The sequence below is a fragment of the Aplidium turbinatum genome, chromosome 3 (assembly GCF_918807975.1).
Source record: "Aplidium turbinatum chromosome 3, kaAplTurb1.1, whole genome shotgun sequence".
NCBI classification, from domain to species: Eukaryota; Metazoa; Chordata; class Ascidiacea; order Aplousobranchia; family Polyclinidae; genus Aplidium; species Aplidium turbinatum.
Genome location: NC_137474.1, coordinates 29,465,773 through 29,487,364, shown reverse-complemented (window position 1 = coordinate 29,487,364; position 21,592 = coordinate 29,465,773). Strand labels below are relative to the sequence as shown.

At 37.9% G+C, this 21,592-nt stretch overlaps 1 protein-coding gene across 2 annotated transcripts in view; it reads left to right on the top strand.

Annotated features, from left to right (window-relative positions):
• Positions 1–2,966: 2,966 nt before the first annotated feature.
• The window catches only part of LOC145766444 (carbohydrate sulfotransferase 3-like), a 76,972-nt gene continuing 58,346 nt past the window's right edge, over positions 2,967–21,592 (top strand). For both annotated transcript variants that reach the window (XM_082578159.1, XM_082578158.1), the window contains exon 1: positions 2,967–3,177. In XM_082578159.1, coding sequence (XP_082434285.1) covers positions 3,000–3,177 — 178 coding nt within the window. In that variant the 5' untranslated portion in view covers positions 2,967–2,999. The remainder of the gene's footprint in view (positions 3,178–21,592) is intronic.

The following is a 21,592-nucleotide window of genomic DNA, read 5'->3' as shown; positions in this document are numbered from 1 at the left end:
ATGCCCTGAAGCTAAAACTGTCGCTCCAGTCTAGACCAGAGCTTTGGAGCAGGCGTAAATGTTAAGTTGCTCCAGCTCCGGAGCTCTCTTTTATCATAAATTAGCTCCACCTCCTGCTCCGGAGCTTATTGACACCACTGCTCCGGCTCCAGCTCCAGGCTCCGAAAAGTGCTTTCATTAAAATAATGACGACATATTAATTTAATTTCTATAGCTTAAAAGTGCCTGCAGTCAACTGTTGCTAAAAACTGGCACAACTTTATGAAATTTAAGGTAGCCTACTTTCATCAAAATGTCATGCGGAACTGCGTTTCAAAACATATTCGTTAATTCGACGTCTGATTACGTAAGTAATTTTTTAATTTTCTAAAGGGTATCTGTTAAATTCTGTGAATTCAGCCAATAGTAGTATAACATCTTATGAAATACATCGGGGCCGGAGCTATTTTTCAAACCACTGGCTCCAGCTCCACTTGAATTTCACGTAGAGCTCCGGCTTCAGCTCCAGTTCCATTAAAAATGCTCAACTCCAAGGCTCCGGCTCCATAGCCCTGGTCTAGACCCATTAGATTTGTGCCTTTGTATTCATTTAGTACGATTAACTTCATCCTTGCTTTTATTTGACAACCATTTACAAAGCATTGACCTTTAACATGCAAAGGCCTACCACCATAAGCATGTAGTGAGGTTTATGATGAATAGCACGTGGGAGAACCTAACTTATGATATCCATCTAATCCAACCATGGAACACGTTGAGCCAGTGTCCCACTGGCACGTGAACGGTTTGTTTGCCGTTAACTTCGGCGCGTATCCAAATTTGCTTTCCGATGTGTTGGTAAGCTTTTGAGTTCCGCTTTTCCTTCCACGGAGGTATCTTTTGTATTTGGTTGCAACTGCTTACATGGCCTATAGCTTCTACTCGGTTTTTCTGCTGGCGTTGTAACGCCTTTACCTGGCACACAGATTTGATGTTCCCGTTTTTTCGCACTTGTGACACACGTACCGTAACTTTTAAAAAGACATTCACCCTTAGAATGTTTAGAAAAACAATCCTGACATGACTTCCACGCCTTGCGACCTTGATTTGTGGAACCAGCTGAAGGTTTCTTTCTCTTTTTAATGTAGGTTGCGGATATTTTATTAACGACAACTGCTTCATTTGATGTTCCTTCTGCTCTTAGGATGTTATCAGTTTGCACATTTCTGATATAAACTTAAGTTTTATTGCGAACATCATCAAGTGAAAATTTTAAATTCGTCAAACAATGACGCCTGACTTCAGGGTATGGGGCGTTTATGTTTAACACAATAACATCTCTAATCTGTTCGTCGACATAGCTGAGATGATTGCACTGCTCACTTTTGCATATAAACTCACAATTTTGAGCAAGCCCTTGTAAAGTTGTTGTCCAATCTTTATAAGACTGACCCACTTGTAATTTACAGTTGTAAAAACTATGGCGCACTGCTTGAACATGGATGGTTTCTTTAAAATGCGATACTGACTTATCTGAAATTTGTTTGAAAGATTTATCACGTACGTTTTTGTCACCAAAAAGATTCTCAATCAATCAAGCTGTAAGTAAGCTGTAGGCTAACAAGCTATACGTCTCGGAGCCAACCTAGGATAACAAACATGCCTTTTTCTTGTCATCAGTTGTAACATTGTAAATGTCCATGCCCATGCGATGCAAGAACCTTTCTATGTACTGTTTCCATTTTTTCTTATCATGGTTAAAACTTTCAAACTTTGGCACTGATTTGTTGGTTTGCATTTGAATAATATCATTTAACGTTGATAAAAACTGTTCCTGCTGTTTCTCCATTGTGGCTAGCATTGCTTTGATTGTTTCTTCCATGAGTAATTTCTGCAGAAAACCACCGCGACAATGTAATAATCTACTCACTTTAGAAAACTGCAACGTAGATTCTATTTTACTTCTGTAATTAACCTTATTGTAAACTTTACTGTAAAAGCAAAAGCAAGGATGTAAAATTAGAAACAAAAAAGAAGCTGATCAAAACTATATTCCCAATTGCAACTTACGGATGCAAAACATGGACAATGAACAAAACAGAATAAAGAAAGATTGACGCATTTGAATTGTGGTGTTGGAAAAGGTTACTGCGTGTTCCTTGGACAGCCAAACTAACAAATGAGAAAATTCCCGAACAAATTAAACCGAACATATCCCTAGAAGCTAGAATCGACAGGCAGAAACTTTTATATTTTGGCCACATAATGAGAAGCAAATCAATGGAAAAAGACATCATGCTTGGTTTGGTCAGCGGAGGAAGAGGAAGGGGGCGCCCAAAAACAAGATGGCTTGACACAATCGTAAATGACAGTGGTATGAGAGTGCATGAATTGAAGGAGGCTGCGTGGGGTCGAAAGATGTGGGGAAAGATGACGTATAGAGTGACCGAGAGTCGTAAACTACAGAACGGATGAAGAAGAAGAAGTAAACTTTACTGTAATATTGCTATACTAGATGTAGACTCTACAATGCCGTAGACGTCCGCCCCAAAAGCTCAGTTGGTTAACGCGTGACTACGTGAACGAAGAAGCTTAAAGATCAAGCGGCGCTGGTTCGACTCTCGGTGTGTGCGCTTGAGCAAAGCATTCTAAGGACAGCTCTCCATTCAGCGGCATTTAATGGATGGAATAATTTCCCGGCAACAACACTTCACCAATCGGAAATTTCACTCTGTCAATCTCGGTAACCGGCCGGGCGTCAAGAGCCTCTACAAGTATGCGAAACTACTAGGAATAACCAATCAAGGCTTTTTCAGTCCGAGGATAGAGATTCAAAATCAACCAACCATTTTACTGTGACTAGATGTGCAGTAAATCTAAAAAGTTTTCTTAGTTTGTGCAAATTATGTTTGTATGCCTGCTGATATGCTTTATTTTTGTCATTTTTATAGCAAATTAAGCTAATTACGGCTAAGTTATATCAAAGTTTTCTTTCTGGAAGTTCAATCATTGACAAGATAATGAAAAGAAATTTATTTTTGCAAATCAAACAAATTGCGTTTGGAATCTGCTTTCTTGTTGGCTTGGTTATAACTTCATATTGGTCTTCTCAGTTGTCGGAAGGCCATGAAAAATATTTACAAATGAATCAAACTTTTGTTCAAAAAGAACACACAAGCTTGAAGCCCAGGAAGAAAGGTACGGTATTAAAATAGTAGCTTATTATCCAAGACAAGTAATTAATCTAAAACAAATCAAGTGTTTGGTGTTTGGAGATACAGCCTTTTTTTTTTAAGGAAAATTTTCTTTTGCTTTTTTGACATACAGTATACAAGCAATTTTGCTTGTATACTGTATTACTTGTATACTTGTGTTTATTTGCCCCAGGAGTTGCTAGAAACGGGCCTAGCTTTCAGCCTAGGTTCACCTTTACACTACGTTGAGGCATTTCCAAAGAGGTGAGGTCTGAAGAAAATCAGTTTTCTAGACAGTCCAATATCGTAAAATACAAAATAGGCTACAAGGGGTTGGCCGGTTGGGCTAGTGAAACTACTAACTGTTGTAGTGAACACGTGAATAAAAAAATAACAGTAACCTTTCAAGTACATGTAACTCAACACAAACTGAAATTTGCATCACTTTTGACTCTTTTTTTAATTCTTTAAAACTAAAAAGACATTATTAAACGTAACTACGGACAGTGGCTAGTGTTTCGATCTTTCGATCTCTTCAGCATAGTAAAATGAAAGTAGAGTAAAAAACTATGAATTGGTCTGAAGTTTTGAAATGATGGTTTCAAAGAATGATTTTAATAAGCTAATGAGAATTGATTTAATTTTTAATTTCGGAATCCAGCGAAAGGTAAATTTACTGCCAATTGGAAAGAGTGATTTTTTTAAATATTTCAAGACAATTTTCTACTTTTGTTTTACTACGCTAAAGATATCGGAAGATCGAAACACTATGGCCACTGTCTGTAGTTACTTTTACTAATGTGTTTTTAGACATTATTTTCAAATAAAAAAGTAGTTAAAAGTCATGCAAATTTTACTTTGTGTGGAGCTACAGTACATGTAGCCTACTTGAGAGGTTACTGTTATTTTATTATTCACTTGTTGATTTATGCATAACAGTTTGTATCCTCTGTGGATCCTTTTCTTGCATCAAGGGTCAATCCTATGGATGTTTTCTACAACACGCCTTCATTTTCTTTGTTATAGTAAAGGTTGCTACTTTCAGAGAAAGAATTTCATTAAATTGGTTTACGTCTACTAAAAGTTTTTTGGTTAGTTGGGAATATTCCAAGCTTCCATACCAGGCCTGGCCAACCCACGGCTCGCGAGCCCCATGAGGCTCTTTTTCAGATTTGATGAGGCTCTTATGCACGGTATAATTCGTCTAAGTCGACTCCCTAAAATTTCCCAAGAAGTTGTGTCTAAAATATTGAATTGCTACAACGTCATCAAGCACTCAATTACTAGCAATTTAAGACTCTTATAACTGAGTTGAACCAAAAGCGGCCAGGTGACATGTCGCTGCATTTTGTGCTGTCAAAGACCCAAGTAGGCTACTCTCTTGATCTTCCAGCTTTGAGATGTCTTAGAACTGTTTCTCACAGAAAAAAAACTAAAACTATCCCGAGCCCTCGGCATCCTCAGTGAATTATGGATTTGGCTTTTTTGGTTGAACTAGATTACTAGAACTAGATCAACCTGAATTTCCAGGATAAGTTAAAATTCTACCTGACCTAGTGCGAAGCGTGTTTGTGTTTGTCAATAAACTGAAACTGTTCAAGGCGGAAATGCGAAAATGGAGATTTATCACATTTTACCGATCTGCTAAAAGTCAGCGAGAAAGTCAATAACATCGCCCTAAATAAGCAAATTGTTTGAAGCCCTGAAATCGTTTTGTGCTCTTGTTCCGTGATCTGGTGCAACAGAAAAGGTCACAAATTTCGTTCCTGAAAGCCCCGCTGGTCTCAAATGAGGCTACGGCTGAGTTGGACATGATTAATCTTTGTAAGGAAAATCAACTGAAACCTTTTTTAAAAGAAGGGACGATTGAGATGAATAAATATGCCAATGCAAGTGCACCCAATGTCAAAGGTCTGCATTTAAGTTACTGTCAGTGTTCATAGTCAAAATACGCCTATGAGTCCGTGCTTTTTATCTTAAAACACAGGACATCGAAGCATCGATACACCCATGTCAACGAGTTGCTTCGATTTGCAACCATGAAGAACAATTCAGATTTGAAGAGGATTGTTCAAGACAATGATTGTCAAAAGTCTGACGTGCATAACAATAAATTCAATTCAACAATATGTTTGATTAAGAAGGAGTGTTAACAGGAGAGAACGTATATAGGCTAACGTGTCAACTGTACTAGGTGTATGTAAAGAATGGTGACTATAACAAAGAACACGACTCCTACCAAGTATGACGTCACACAATTTACGTTGGTGATTTAGGTTTAACTGTAGATATTCTTCTTTTCTCAAAAATGGCGAATTACGTTATCAAAAAATATGAAGAGTAGACCTACAAGCAATGAAATAAATACACGAAACAACATTCATTCAACAATACATAATCAGCGCATCTTGTGAAAGGTCTTCGATTTCTCCGAGGACGCTCTCAGACAGGTTCCCTATGCTGTTCCTGCTGATGTGGTTTGCAAGGCAACTAGTTAAGTTCGGTAATGTCAACTTCAAAAAAATTACTTTATAGTCAACAGTGATTATGTAGTTTTTGTTTTGATAATGGCAAATTTCGACATCAACTTTTTCAAACAACGTTTTACCTTCGGCATGTTAAATTGAAGTTTCTATTTGATTTTTCAGCTTAAATTTTTGACAAACATCACGCAAATTAGCAATTTTAGAAACTTCTTTGCACATTCCTTTCCAAAAAATGGTGTTTGAAGTACGATGCATCATCCTATCACATCTTTAGTGTGCTTTATGAAGGCGCTGCTTCATTTCATATTTGAGAGCTTTTGGTATTAAAAGTCAATCGTTTTAGGACAATGCCATCGTGGCAACTTAGAGTGTCTCTTGAAGAAAAAGTATGGTCGTATAGATACTTCCAGTTCATTTTAGTGATCTGGTCATCCACTTTGACTGACTTAGCTTCTGGATGTCAGGATCTTTGTTAGAGGCTTTTCTTACTTCTTCTACCAAAAGATAGAGTTTTGCTACTTTGAGTTCGAAAGGTAGTCTATTCTACTAATACCGTTTAAATGGAGTGATCATAGTTGTAAGGTTTCTTGACGCTTCACTCAGCTTGATGTGCCAATCAGCTTTTTTTATATCTACTGTAGTTATACAATTTTGGTAAAGAGGTGACTTTCTTCAACCATAAACAGATAAAACCAAGCAACCACACGGCATTTAACATAATATATTAAACTGAACATAAACTATAAACTACGAACGTTTTCGGCCACACATGTTAGCCCTTTTCAAGTAACGAAAAAAATAACTGATTTGTGCCATGTCCACATCTGCTTTCCATCAGGCCATTTTCTTCCAAACCGTTGCGCAAATGCACGCTACACACTGCACAGCCTTATTCGATTGTGTTCTGGCATAGGCTTACTCCAGTACACAAAATGCTTTTTCTACGCTATTGTATGGCATTTCTAGCTTACACCTAAAACCAAAAAAGGCCTGAAAATGTTGTATTTTTACATACTGTTAAAAATTGAGATCGTATAAACAATAATTGGCAAAGTTACAAGACTGTACAATAATGTCAATTTTTTTGAAACACCCTGTAGGCTACTGTCAAGAGTTGATTTCTGTTACCATGTTAACAATTAAGGAGAGAACATAATTATATAACGTGACAACTGTTAGTAGCCTACTCACTAGGTGCAGGTAAAGAATTGTGACTACAACACAGAACAAAGAACACGACGTCTACCAATTATGACGTCACATAATTTACGTTGATGCTTTTTAGGTTGTAACTGTCGACAAAGAGACAGGGTGATTTAACGTGTGCCCATGTGTATGATGCGAGTGTGGCTCTGTCGTTTAAAAAATAAAAATTAGGCTCTAACTCTGACTGGTTGGCCATGTTTGCTTTACACTTCAGCAGTCATTTTTAAACTCAGTTTCCTGGTCCATTGGGCGCCCTCAAACACTTTTGGAGAATTGTAAAACCTTTGTAATAATCACATAGCTTGGTGTATCCATAACATTGTTTTCATGCTTAATGCAGTAGTAACATCTTTTCCTTGTGGTCACAGCGGTAAACAATAATCTCTTCGTGGGAAAATTGTAACGATTCCCGGATCCGTTCGTCTGTATGTAATGACCGAAAAAAAAACACTCTTCTGAAACGTCTATTCAAAAAGTGTATTTCTGTAAAATTAGCCCACGGCTATCGAAAATGAGGTGCAACGCGATACACCACTAAAAACCTGTCACTACAATCTAAACTACTTAGATAAAGACGGAATTTTCGTCCAGCTGGCAAGCACTAAGCAAACAGTTAAATATGCTACCAACTTTCAAGCAATCATTTTACGAATGACCGCAGTTACTGTGACGTCATAGTGAAACATTGTGAAGTAATTCTCAACAGGTGTGATACAAGTCTTACGAACGATGGTGCAATCTTGGCTCATTTTTTAGGAAAAATTCCATCACGTAATACGCTAAGATTCAGTAGACCTGAACTGTTTTATATGACGTTTGATTTGGTGAACCATTGTCGGGAACATAGCGACCCCAGTTATGACAGTCTGACATGGCATAACTAAAAAAGAATTGACGGCAATTGTGAGCCTATGAATAAAAACACACGATACACAAATTGTTTGAATCACTCACGTTTAAGTTAATACGCAAATACAAAGGGCATACAAAGAATGAACAACAATAAGAATAATACACGACGATACATGAAATTGGTACCATAGGTACACGCTAAAATGACGCTATATACAATTATTGCGATAATAACCGACTGTTCCGGGCTCAGACAAGGTATGGCCACCGCAGACAAAACCAGGCTCAAACCCTAACACTTAGGTGTTCTTTACGGGGGCGAGGCACGAAATATCCCTCAACACGTAGTCTACTTTCACTTTCCCCGTACTCTCATCATAGTCGCAGACGGCAACTTTAGCTTTACGAACCACAGGCTTCCCTTTCCTAATTTGTGGAACTACCTCATGCACCCTCCCAAGTTGATACTTCCCACGTTTACCAATGTCTTGGAGAGAACCCAACACTACAAGTTGACCAGGCTCCAAATTCTCGGCCATTTTTAGCCATTTTTTTCGGCCCTGAAGACCTGGCAAGTAAAAATCGATCCATTTACTCCAAAACTGCTGAGAAAGTGACAAATTAAACCGATAATCCCTTCTTAATTGGTCACGATCATGTGATTGCCCAACAACACAGTATGGGTCTAAGTATGGGGTCAAAAGTGAGGCAGGGGTGATGACAGTAAAATCCTTAGGGTCGTCACTCAAAGGTACCAAAGGGCGTTCGTTCACGATTCGAACGGCACTGCCTGTGTACGTAAGCAGTTCAATAAAATTGGGCTTACGAATTGAAGAGTCCAAAATGTGAAAAAAGTACTTGGTCATATCGGCCACAAAACCACATCTATCAAGCCAAAATCTAGCCAAGACATCTGCCAGAGGGTTTAACAAGTCAGGACACGAAAACATTATATCATTTACACAAGTTCCTCGAAATTCAGACTTGCCATCGTAAACAATGCGCTTTTTTAATTGTGACGTTACAAAGTATGGTAAATACCACTCAAATCCCTTTACATTTTCTGCTTCACCCGCACGCTCAATATAGCCATTAGGTTTATGATCCTTCATGGTGTCAGTAAGGAAATCACGAAGTTCAGGTTGTTTTAAAGCCTTCTTCCTTAAAGTAGCAGCTCTATCTGACGCCAACACAAAATTATTAGGTAAATCAATATCTTCCTTCAACGGTACAGGTATCTCAAATCGACCATCTTTCAACTCAATATTTGGTTCAACAAGTTCTCTAGCCAAAATGTCATTGCGAGACAATTCACAGGTTTCATTTTGCAAGGTCAAATCCTGAATGACTTTGTTCAGGTCTGCTATTTCCATATCACGAGACTGAATTTTACGCTGAAAGCCAAAGATGACATCCGACTCTGAAGACGTCTGCACTCTGCACACATTAGCAACGCTTTCATCTAAGGATGACTTACCACCACAAGCCAACCAACCGAGAGGAGTGAGTAAAGCATGCGGTTCACTACGATTCTCACCAACACGCTCTTCTTTAGCCCACATCAAATAAGCGTTGTCGTTACCAATCAGTACATCTACAGTACTACAATCATTCAAATGAAACATATTCACGTCATGAAAATGACGAAAACCACTTAAATCCTGCTTATGCGGTAAAATTTTAACATCGTCAGCCCAAGCTGGGTTAACCACCGAAGTTATATCACAAAACAGTTCATTCGTCTCTAACGACTGAATGTTGAGTTTAACAGGTTAGCACAAGTAGCTTTCTGACCAGCCAGAGTATCCATTTTAAACGACGCTTTATCATACGGTTTAAGGCCAAGTTCACATACCAAATCACTCGAAACAAGCGTCAACTGCGAACCAGGATCATGCTGACAATACACCAATTTCGATTTGCCGGTCATTGGATTCAAAACACGAGCAGCAGTAATGCGGTTAAGGGCTGCTTTAACATTTCCAATCTTAACATTACGCACAGGAACTCTGGCATCAGCATCATCTTTGCCGATCGAATCCAGAGAATCACGTGACGTCACATAAAAATCATGCAGAAGAAAATAGTGTTTCCTATCGTTGTTAGGCCCACACTTACGACAGTTGTTTGCATGAACGCAATCCTAACCATATGCTGGCGCAAACAATTCAAGCATTTGCCAGCTTTCCCAATAACATCTCTCCGACCTTTAGGTGTCAAGTGCAAAAATTCTTTACAATTAGACAAAAAATGATATTCAACTTGACCACGTGACGAACAATAAATACATGCCGGTAGGTCTCTTCGTCTGGCCCCACCACCGCGCGGCGCGCCAACAGCAGTCGAGTACTGCGAACTCCCCGACACCACACCACCATGGGATTCCACCGATGTCTGCCTAACCGGACATGAAGGCAATTTTCTTTGCCAAACTTTTTAAAATGCTGCGACTCACCAGAATCGCCCATTAGCATAATGCTAAAATCAGTCGACTTACGCGTTTCCTCCCGTACTACAAAATCAAACAAACTCTGAAAAGTAGGCTCATCAGTGCTACCATACTGATCACCTAAAAAGTCTAGATAATGCTGCTTAGCGTCAAACGGGAGTCGCTTAGCCAAATCCAAAACAAAACGTCCTTCCAATTTATCACGTTGACCATAAGCTTGTGCGTAAAGCAGACACTGCGACAATTCACCTTTAAACTCTTTCAAATCACTTGAAGAGATCGAAGTCAATTTGCTACCATAGCGATACTTTCTAATTTCTGGTTCGGTGAAAAAACCTCCACGAACTCCAAAACGTTGGGACAAGCGAGCTAATGACATTTCTATCCTGTCTTCCTCTGACAAGCCAGGAGTGTCAGAAACCAAGTTAGCAATCGTTTGCGCAGCTGTTCTAACACAAGCTGCTTGTAACAAAGTGAAACGAGTTCCATTTAAAGGGAGAAGCTGCCATCAAGGCCGTAACACGATTTTTAAAGAAGACAAATGGCATATTATTACCATCGTAACCAATCAAGGACGCCTTATCAAAAAACGTCCTACTATTTTGGTATTCAAAAAAAGCAATCCTGTTGTTGAGAACTCGATTTAGCGGGAGAAGACAAGCTATATCCCTTATGGGGCTGAGGGGGCTCAGTCACATGCACAGCTCGATCACGCTCCTTACACAAGTTAAAATCAGTACACGTGACACGCCTCTCACAACCACTTAGATTACGTGTAGCTGGGCGATCAAAACCTAGCGGCGCAGAAAATTGTGAAGGGGGAAAAACATTACTGCTAATGGTGGCCCCGTGACCTGTACGCTCTGGAAGAGGAGTTAGGTTATAATTCACAGGCCTTGGCTCTACAGCCTTCGGAAGACCCTTAGCTGCGGCCCCGAGACCTCCTGAAACAGCTGGAAAACGTGTGGATTGCACTGGTCCACCCACAGATTGAACAGGCGCCTGGAAAAGGTTATGTAAATTAAACTGCGATTGATGTTCATTTCTGGAATGGCTAGAAGAGCCCTTCTTAGAACTACGCCGAGAGCCCAACTCTGAACGATATTCAGCTAAAACTACCTCTTTACGTTGTTCAGCCCTCAACTGAGCGTCTTTGAGTGCGAACTCAGCAGCTCTCGCTTCGGCCTTAGCTCTCGCGGCAGCCTCAGCTCGTATGGCCTCAGCTCTGGCGGGGGCCTCAGCAGCTCTCGCTTCGGCCTCAGCTCTCGCGGCGGCCTCAGCAGCTCTTGCTTCGGCCTCGGCTTGTATCTGGAGCTCCTCTCGTCTTAGCTGTAGGTTAATTTGTGCAATTATTCGTGACGAGCTCCTAGACATCCTAGTGCTTACATTTGAGGCGCTATCCTCAGGATGTATGTCAGCATCTAACATACCTGAGAACTCACTTTCTTTTTGTTCGAAGTTATTTTTTAACGAGTTAAATTCGAGATCTACCCTATCACGAAGTTCTGCCAAGATTGCAGAGTTAAAAATTTTACTCAAAAGAGCATGGAAATGCCGTAAATCCTCTTCCAAAGTAGAGAACTTAGATCTAAAATTTAACAGTTCCTGCTTATCACTCAAAGAACCTAGGGCTACAGAAAGTTCCCCAATTTGAGTCAAAATATCCCTTTTAAAATGCCGGGCCTCTCGAACTGGCTTAGCCTCATCGTTACTGGGTCCCTCCCCAGAATGGCCTGCCCGACCGCAAAGAACATCATCAAGCTTAAACTCAGTCGAGTCGACGGCGGCCGAGTCCCTGTCACCACCGAGTGTAGACATATTAAATGTTGGGGCTAAATTTAACAATTAAAAAATTAAGTTACACAAACACACAAAATAGTAAGTTATAAAAAACTTAACTGCAAAGACCGTAAAAATACAAAAAGAATTTAAATGCACAATACCGTAGTTATAGGGTTATATGAAGTCCTAAAGTTCCACAAAACTTGCTTGGATTCGTCCACTTGAATCTTCAAGCACAGATCGATTGTCTTTAATCTTTTTTCTTGCCAATGAAGGTCAATGTTCTTTTCCTTCAGAACCAACAATAAAACGCCTTTAATTTTTAGCTTGAAGTTCTTCAGTACCAACTGAGAAGAAATGTCTTTAATTTTCTTTTGCTTCTGTAGACTACCAACCAACAAGATCTTCTTTTATTATTTCTTTGCTTCTGTAGCCTACCAACCAGCAACTTCGTCTTTATTATTTATGCTGCCTGTGCTTCCGTACAAACACCAGCTAGAGTAACATCTTTTCCTTGTGGTCACAGCGGTAAACCATAATCTCTTCGTGGGAAAATTGTAACGATTCCCGGATCCGTTCGTCTGTATGTAATGACCAAAAAAAAAACACTCTTCTGAAACGTCTATTCAAAAAGTGTATTTCTTTAAAATTAGCTCGCGGCTATCGAAAATGAGGTGCAACGCGATACACCACTAAAAACCTGTCACTACAATCTAAACTACTTAGATAAAGACGGAATTTTCGTCCAGCTAGCAAGCACTAAGCAAACAGTTAAATATGCTACCAACGTTCAAGCAATTATTTTACGAATGACCAAAATAGATTGCAATATCTCAAACTCACCTACGCAGTTACTGTGACGTCATAGTGAAACATTGTAAAGTAATTCTCAACAGGTGTGATACACGTCTTACGAACGATGGTGCAATCTTGGCTCATTTTTTAGAAAAAATTCCATGACGTAATACGCTAAGATTCAGTAGACCTGAACGGTTTTATATGACGTTTGATTTGGTGAACCATTGTCGGGAACACCTTGTGCAGCTCAGGCATTCTGATTTCTTGTTAGGCTACATTTCAGTAACACGTTTATCTTCTTTCAGGTTGGCTATTATCTGTTTTTAAACACAGTTATTTCTTTGTGTTTTTACAACCATCTCCCTTGTCTGGTACCGTGGTAACAATTATGTTGCAATTTTAAAGCGATACCGTAGCTAACACTTTGTTCCTCAAAAGGAGGCCAGATTTGCCCCCCTCCCCTCATATTTCCTTTGATTACTTGAAGCACAGTAACGCCATGCACTTGGTTTTTCTTGACTTTTCCTAAAATTGCCAGGCGGATCTAAGTGAAACATCCTCTTGTTTTCCTTTGTTTGGTTTGACCTCAATAATACAAAGCGCGTTATTTCTTAGGCTACAAAAGAAAAGCCAGTGATCACAAAGCTGTTAATTAGAAACAATAATAACAAACGTTTTTTGCGTTATCAGCTCTACGAATAATAGCAATCCACGATCAAAATAGTAGGCTATGTAAGCCACAAACTATTCAAAACAGTTGTTTCAAGCAGATAATATTCATTGACGAATAAAAAACGTCACAATAAGAAATCTTCCCTTGGGTAAAGACACAAAAAACCTAGTTTCGAAATAAACGTTCTATGGAAATGCTCTCATTGACAAAACTTGCAATTGAGGAAATGTATCACTGCAAATGCTTTTGGGAGAAGCCGGAGAAAGAGCATTGTTGCAAACAGTAATTGTGAGATACACTCAAAATTACTAGATGGGCTCCATTTACATTACATGTAACAGCTAACTCGATGGCTACATGTCCCTTCCCTGCTTTATGTCGCCTACTTGTTGTTATGTCCTGCATTTTTGTTTCACAGTGCACTGTGTGTTGTTCCAAAGAGCATTTATACACGATCCAATTATACCAAAAGTGGGACAACCTAGTGGATCAAAGAATGAATAAACAATGCTGAGAAAACTAAATCTAAGTGACGAACAATTCCGATGTCTTCATTTATCTTGGAAAAATGCTGCCTAAACTTATCAACAAAAAATACAGTAAATAACGGCAAGGATCCCTAAAGCAGAATTTGCTCAACTTTGGCATGAATTTAGTCAGACATCTACAGTAATAATTCCACACATACAATAACGGGCTTTCAACGGCTGTAAGATAAATAATAATTAACCTGGTTCTGGGCGGTTTGTGTAACAGTTTAGTGGAAGACACTACTTGAAATGATGCACCACACAAAAGATTTTCAATGAAGACTGAGTCTAAAAATTGATGTGGATTGTGCTGCACAATGACTTCAAGTTTAGGACAGAAAAGGCACAAAAATATCACGATAAAAATAAAGACCTTGTGGGAAAATTTCGAGAATCATCACACGATGCAAATGCCATAAACGCGTAGTTTGCATGCTGCTCTAAGCTGGCCGGCAACCACAAAGGTAGACAATACAAGCAGTTTATAATTCGATAAGAGCGCAATAAACGTTTGAAATACGTAAACCGACAATTTTCTTTTACAAACGTTTTACCTCTAATAGTAAATTTTCCGCAACAATTTTTGTGAAGCGCTTGCAAACCACGGTTTTGTAAAATAATTCATCATTATTATTTTTTACTTCTCGGATGTTGTAAAACGCCATCAGCAAAATCACAAAAAAACATTTCATTACTTTAATGTAGTAGGCCTAAGAATTTTTTATAGAATTGTAGCCACGTTGTTTCAACAAAGAAGCCATTTTTTGGCAATATAAAGTTATAGAAAATAATTTGCAATCATGCAAATGTTTAGAAAGAATCTAGGAAGTCTTCTCACAATCTGGCACAAAATGATTATGTCTATTGTATCTCTGCAATATTTTTTACGACAAACTTTGAAGCTTCGTTATGATCATTTTTATCTTTGAAGTCAAAAAGTTAATTTTTCTTTTGGCCAGAAACATATTCGCTGCCTTGCTGATGTTGTCGCTTTACGCGTATAATCAATAAGGACCCAGTCACTCAGCAATCCAGTCCTTTTACATTGGTTCAACATTTGTAAACGTTAAATTTATGTAGATTCGCTGACTGTGGGTTATTTCACATTTCCTCTATTTACGCATGTTCCTCAATTCGCTGTTGCATTGTTTTGACGCTGGCGGACTAAAAATGTATTTTCAAATTGATTGACACAATCTTGAATAAAAAGTGAGCTTCGAACTTAGCTTTTTTGATGTAAATGCTGCATTTTTTGTGGATGTAATTTATGAGTAAGCGAAGAAGATTGTTAACACCCGTAAGCGAAATGATTTATGATGCAGCCTGCATGATATTTGTGATGCGACTTGACACAAATCCACAATACACCAATCCATCGCCTAGCAACGCTCAGCCAATCAGAGCGAAGGAGAGCAAGCTATCTTTGCAAGCCCACTATCTGGCATTGCTTTTATGCAGTTTCTGTCACATTTATGCTGTGATTTTTTAGAAGTAGAATTTTCTTCTGCGGTACTTGCAGGTTTGACAGCAAATACCTATTTGAGATGTCTTAAAAAACTTAAAATTAGAAACCTGCTGGAAATAGTGCTTTCTAAGACACAGTTAACTGGGTTGTTATGGCCATGCAGTGTTATCAATGCATTGAATAGTTGATCATATTTTTATACTGTAGTAGAAGTTATATAGCCTGGATGGTGTGCTGTGCTGCAACTGCTACGTTGTTTGTTTGAGTTGTTACAATTCACTGCAGTAAAAAATTAATCTATAAGTCAAATCTTTTAAATGAAACCCATTTCTTAGCCTGCAAAGAGTCAAAATTGGCAAAATTTATAACCCTGTTTGATTTTTTGACGCAAAATGCCACAAGTGCCATTAAATACAAAGAATGCAAAGAAAAATGTTTGAAATTGTCTTTGGAAAATCAGCCAATTTTGACTCTTTGCAGGCTAAGAAATGGGTTTCATTTAAAAGATTTGACTTATAGATTAATTTTTTACTGCAGTGAATTGTAACAACTCAAACAAACAACGTAGCAGTTGCAGCACAGCACACCATCCAGGCTATATAACTTCTACTACAGTATAAAAATATGATCAACTATTCAATGCATTGATAACACTGCATGGCCATAACAACCCAGGTAACTGTGTCTTAGAAAGCACTATTTCCAGCAGGTTTCTAATTTTAAGTTTTTTAAGACATCTCAAATAGGTATTTGCTGTCAAACCTGCAAGTACCGCAGAAGAAAATTCTACTTCTAAAAAATCACAGCATAAATGTGACAGAAACTGCATAAAAGCAATGCCAGATAGTGGGCTTGCAAAGATAGATTGCTCTCCTTCGCTCTGATTGGCTGAGCGTTGCTAGGCGATGGATTGGTGTATTGTGGATTTGTGTCAAGTCGCATCACAAATATCATGCAGGCTGCATCATAAATCATTTCGCTTACCGGTGTTAACAATCTTCTTCGCTTACTCATAAATTACATCCACAAAAAATACAGCATTTACATCAAAAAAGCTAAGTTCGAAGCTCACTTTTTATTCAAGATTGTGTCAATCAATTTGAAAATACATTTTTAGTCCGCCAGCGTCAAAACAATGCAACAGCGAATTGAGGAACATGCGTAAATAGAGGAAATGTGAAATAACCCACAGTCAGCGAATCTACATAAATTTAACGTTTACAAATGTTGAATCAATGTAAAAGGACTGGATTGCTGAGTGACTGGGTCCTTATTGTTTATACGCGTAAAGCGACAACATCAGCAAGGCAGCGAATATGTTTCTGGCCAAAAGAAAAATTAACTTTTTGACTTCAAAGATAAAAATGATCATAACGAAGCTTCAAAGTTTGTCGTAAAAAATATTGCAGAGATACAATAAACATAATCATTTTGTGCCAGATTGTGAGAAAACTTCCTAGATTCTTTCTAAACATTTGCATGATTGCAAATTATTTTCTATAACTTTATATTGCCAAAAAATGGCTTCTTTGTTGAAACAACGTGGCTACAATTCTATAAAAAATTCTTAGGCCTACTACATTAAAGTAATGAAATGTTTTTTTGTGATTTTGCTGATGGCGTTTTACAACATCCGAGAAGTAAAAAATAATAATGATGAATTATTTTACAAAACCGTGGTTTGCAAGCGCTTCACAAAAATTGTTGCGGAAAATTTACTATTAGAGGTAAAACGTTTGTAAAAGAAAATTGTCGGTTTACGTATTTCAAACGTTTATTGCGCTCTTATCGAATTATAAACTGCTTGTATTGTCTACCTTTGTGGTTGCCAGCCAGCTTAGAGCAGCATGCAAACTACGCGTTTATGGCATTTGCATCGTGTGATGATTCTCGAAATTTTCCCACAAGGTCTTTATTTTTATCGTGATATTTTTGTGCCTTTTCTGTCCTAAACTTGAAGTCATTGTGCAGCACAATCCACATCGGTTTTTAGACTCAGTCTTCATTGAAAATCTTTTGTGTGGTGCATCATTTCAAGTAGTGTCTTCCACTAAACTGTTACACAAACCGCCCAGAACCAGGTTAATTATTATTTATCTTACAGCCGTTGAAAGCCCGTTATTGTATGTGTGGAATTATTACTGTAGATGTCTGACTAAATTCATGCCAAAGTTGAGCAAATTCTGCTTTAGGGATCCTTGCCGTTATTTACTGTATTTTTTGTTGATAAGTTTAGGCAGCATTTTTCCAAGATAAATGAAGACATCGGTATTGTTCGTCACTTAGATTTAGTTTTCTCAGCATTGTTTATTCATTCTTTGATCCACTAGGTTGTCCCACTTTTGGTATAATTGGATCGTGTATAAATGCTCTTTGGAACAACACACAGTGCACTGTGAAACAAAAATGCAGGACATAACAACAAGTAGGCGACATAAAGCAGGGAAGGGACATGTAGCCATCGAGTTAGCTGTTACATGTAATGTAAATGGAGCCCATCTAGTAATTTTGAGTGTATCTCACAATTACTGTTTGCAACAATGCTCTTTCTCCGGCTTCTCCCAAAAGCATTTGCAGTGATACATTTCCTCAATTGCAAGTTTTGTCAATGAGAGCATTTCCATAGAACGTTTATTTCGAAACTAGGTTTTTTGTGTCTTTACCCAAGGGAAGATTTCTTATTGTGACGTTTTTTATTCGTCAATGAATATTATCTGCTTGAAACAACTGTTTTGAATAGTTTGTGGCCTACATAGCCTACTATTTTGATCGTGGATTGCTATTATTCGTAGAGCTGATAACGCAAAAAACGTTTGTTATTATTGTTTCTAATTAACAGCTTTGTGATCACTGGCTTTTCTTTTGTAGCCTAAGAAATAACGCGCTTTGTATTATTGAGGTCAAACCAAACAAAGGAAAACAAGAGGATGTTTCACTTAGATCCGCCTGGCAATTTTAGGAAAAGTCAAGAAAAACCAAGTGCATGGCGTTACTGTGCTTCAAGTAATCAAAGGAAATATGAGGGGAGGGGGGCAAATCTGGCCTCCTTTTGAGGAACAAAGTGTTAGCTACGGTATCGCTTTAAAATTGCAACATAATTGTTACCACGGTACCAGACAAGGGAGATGGTTGTAAAAACACAAAGAAATAACTGTGTTTAAAAACAGATAATAGCCAACCTGAAAGAAGATAAACGTGTTACTGGAATGTAGCCTAACAAGAAATCAGAATGCCTGAGCTGCACAAGGTGTTCCCGACAATGGTTCACCAAATCAAACGTCATATAAAACCGTTCAGGTCTACTGAATCTTAGCGTTGCAGCACACTAGCGTTGCAGTTGCAGCACAGCACACCATCCAGGCTATATAACTTCTTCTAAAAAAATATGATCAATTATTCAATGCATTGATAACACTGCATGGCTCTAACAACCTAGTTAAACTGTGTGTTAGAAAGCACTATTTGCAGCAGGTTTCCAATTTTAAGTTTTTTAAGACATCTCAAATAGGTATTTGCTGTCAAACCTGCAAGTACCGCAGAAGAAAATTCTACTTCTAAAAAATCACAGCATAAATGTGACAGAAACTGCATAAAAGCAATGCCAGATAGTGGGCTAGCAAAGATAGCTTGCTCTCCTTCGCTCTGATTGGCTGAGCGTTGCTAGGTGATGGATCGGTCTATTTCAAAAGCACCTAATTTGAACTTAGAAATTTCAGATAATTTCAACAACTTATTCAATTGTCTTCTCTCTACTAAAAATATTCATACTGCAAACTCAATTGTAGACCTAAAATACACAAACGAAGATGTAAACAGCTATTCAAGCAGGCTAAGCTGTTACTTATGAGAAGTTTGGTTCCATAAAACTAGAAGCTAGCCATGAGTTTCGGAAAGCATTAGTTTAGGACAAAAATGTAAAACAACAAATGCAGTTTTGTCTTTTTTCAAACTCGTGTAACAATATTACTCTGATTGTAACTATTTTAGAATCAATGAGTAGCCTACAATAAGATTTGCTCGCAAGTCGTAAATCTTTATCAATGCAATAATTCGACACACCGCACACACACTTCGTGCGGTTGATCGAGCTCTTTGTTATTCAGAACTTTGCATGAAATCGGATTAGCACGGTAATTAAACAGCGGCAAGATAAATCAAAATTGTCGTTTTTGGGTAGGCTACCTTTGCAAAAATTGAAATATCAAATTTAACATATAAAATTTTAAAATAATGACTTTTCAAACTTATAGACAAATGATTTTTTTTCACACCAGTGCAACTTCTGTTGAAATAGCACCAGCGGATAACACGTATCAGCTGATTGAATTTGATCCAAAAACGGCCCCTCCTTGAGCAGTTAACTTCCAAAAAAAAGGTTGAAAAGCAAAGGGTAGTATTAACCCTTTATAACCCTTAATTAACCCTGGGTCCTTATTATTTGAAGCACAAAAAATACGCGTAAAGGCGACAACATCAGCAAGGCAGCGATTATGTTTTTGGCCAAAAAAAAAATTAACTTTTGACTTCAAAGATAAAAATGATTATAACGAAGCTTCAAAGTTTGTCGTAAAAAATATTGCAGAGATACAATAAACATAATCATTTTGTGCCAGATTGTGAGAAGACTTCCTAGATTCTTTCCAAACATTTGCATGATTGCAAATTATTTTCTATAACTTTATATTGCCAAAAAATGGCTTCTTTGTTGAAACAACGTGGCCACAATTCTATAAAAAATTCTTAGGCCTACTACATTGAAGTAATGAAATTTTTTTTGTGATTTTGCTGATGACGTTTTACAATATTCGAGAAGTAAAAAAATAATAATGATGAATTATTTTACAAAACCGTGGTTTGCAAGCGCTTTACAAAAAATTGTTGAGAAAAATTTACTATTAGAGGTAAAATGTTTGTAAAAGAAAATAGTCGGTTTACGTATTTATAATGTTTATTGCGCTGTTATTGAATTATAAACTGCTTGTATTGTCTACCTTTGTGGTTGCCGGCCAGCTTAGACCAGCATGCAAACTACGCGTTTTTGGTATTTGCATCGTGTTATGATTCTCGAAAATTTCCCACAAGGTCTTTATTTTCATCGTGATATTTTTGTGCCTTTTCTGTCCTAAACTTGAAGTCATTGTGAAGCACAATCCACATCGGTTTTTAGACTCAGTCTTCATTGAAAATCTTTTGTGTGGTGCATCATTTCAAGTAGTGTCTTCCCCTAAGCTGTTACACAAACCGCCCAGAACCAGATTGATTATTATGTATCTTACAGCCGTTGAAAGCCCGTTATTGTATGTGTGGAATTATTACTGTAGATGTCTGACTAAATTCATGCCAAAGTCGAGCAAATTCTGCTTTCGGGATCCTTGCCGTTATTTACTGTATTTTTTGTTGATAAGTTTAGGCAGCATTATTCCAAGATAAATGAAGACATCGGTATTGTTCGTTACTTAGATTTAGTTTCCTCAGCATTGTTTATTCATTCTTTGATCCACTAGTTTGTCTCACTTTTGGTATAATCGGATCGTTTATAAATGGCGGGTCTTCACAATAGCCGGCCTCTTATACTGTACATTGGCACAACGTATTCAGATGTTGAATCAATGATCAAGAAAGCTGATTTGTTTTTTGTCTAATGTGACGCCTAACTTTATGCCTTATCTACATTACAAAATATTTTGTAATGTACATGAGGCATTATCATCTTTATTTTGCGCTCTTTGGAACAACACACAGTGCACGGTGAAACAAAAATGCAGGACATAAGAACAAGTAGGCGACATAAAGCAGGGAAGGGACATGTAGCCATCGAGTTAGCTGCTACGTGTAAATGGAGCCTATCTCATAATTTTGAGTGTATCTCACAATTACTGTTTGCAAAAACGCTATTTCTCCGGCTTCTCCCAAAAGCATTTGCAGTCATACTTTTCCGCAATTGCAATGCTTGTCAATGAGAGTATTTCCATAGAACATTTATTTCGAAACCAGGTTTTCGTGCCTTTACCCAAGATTTCTTATTGTAACGTTTATTGTAACGATTTCTTATTGTAACGTTTCTTATTGTAACTTATTGTAACCCAAGATTTCTTATTGTAACGTATTGTAATATTATCTGCTTGAAACAACTGTTTTGAATAGTTTGTGGCCTACATAGCCTACTATTTTGATCGTG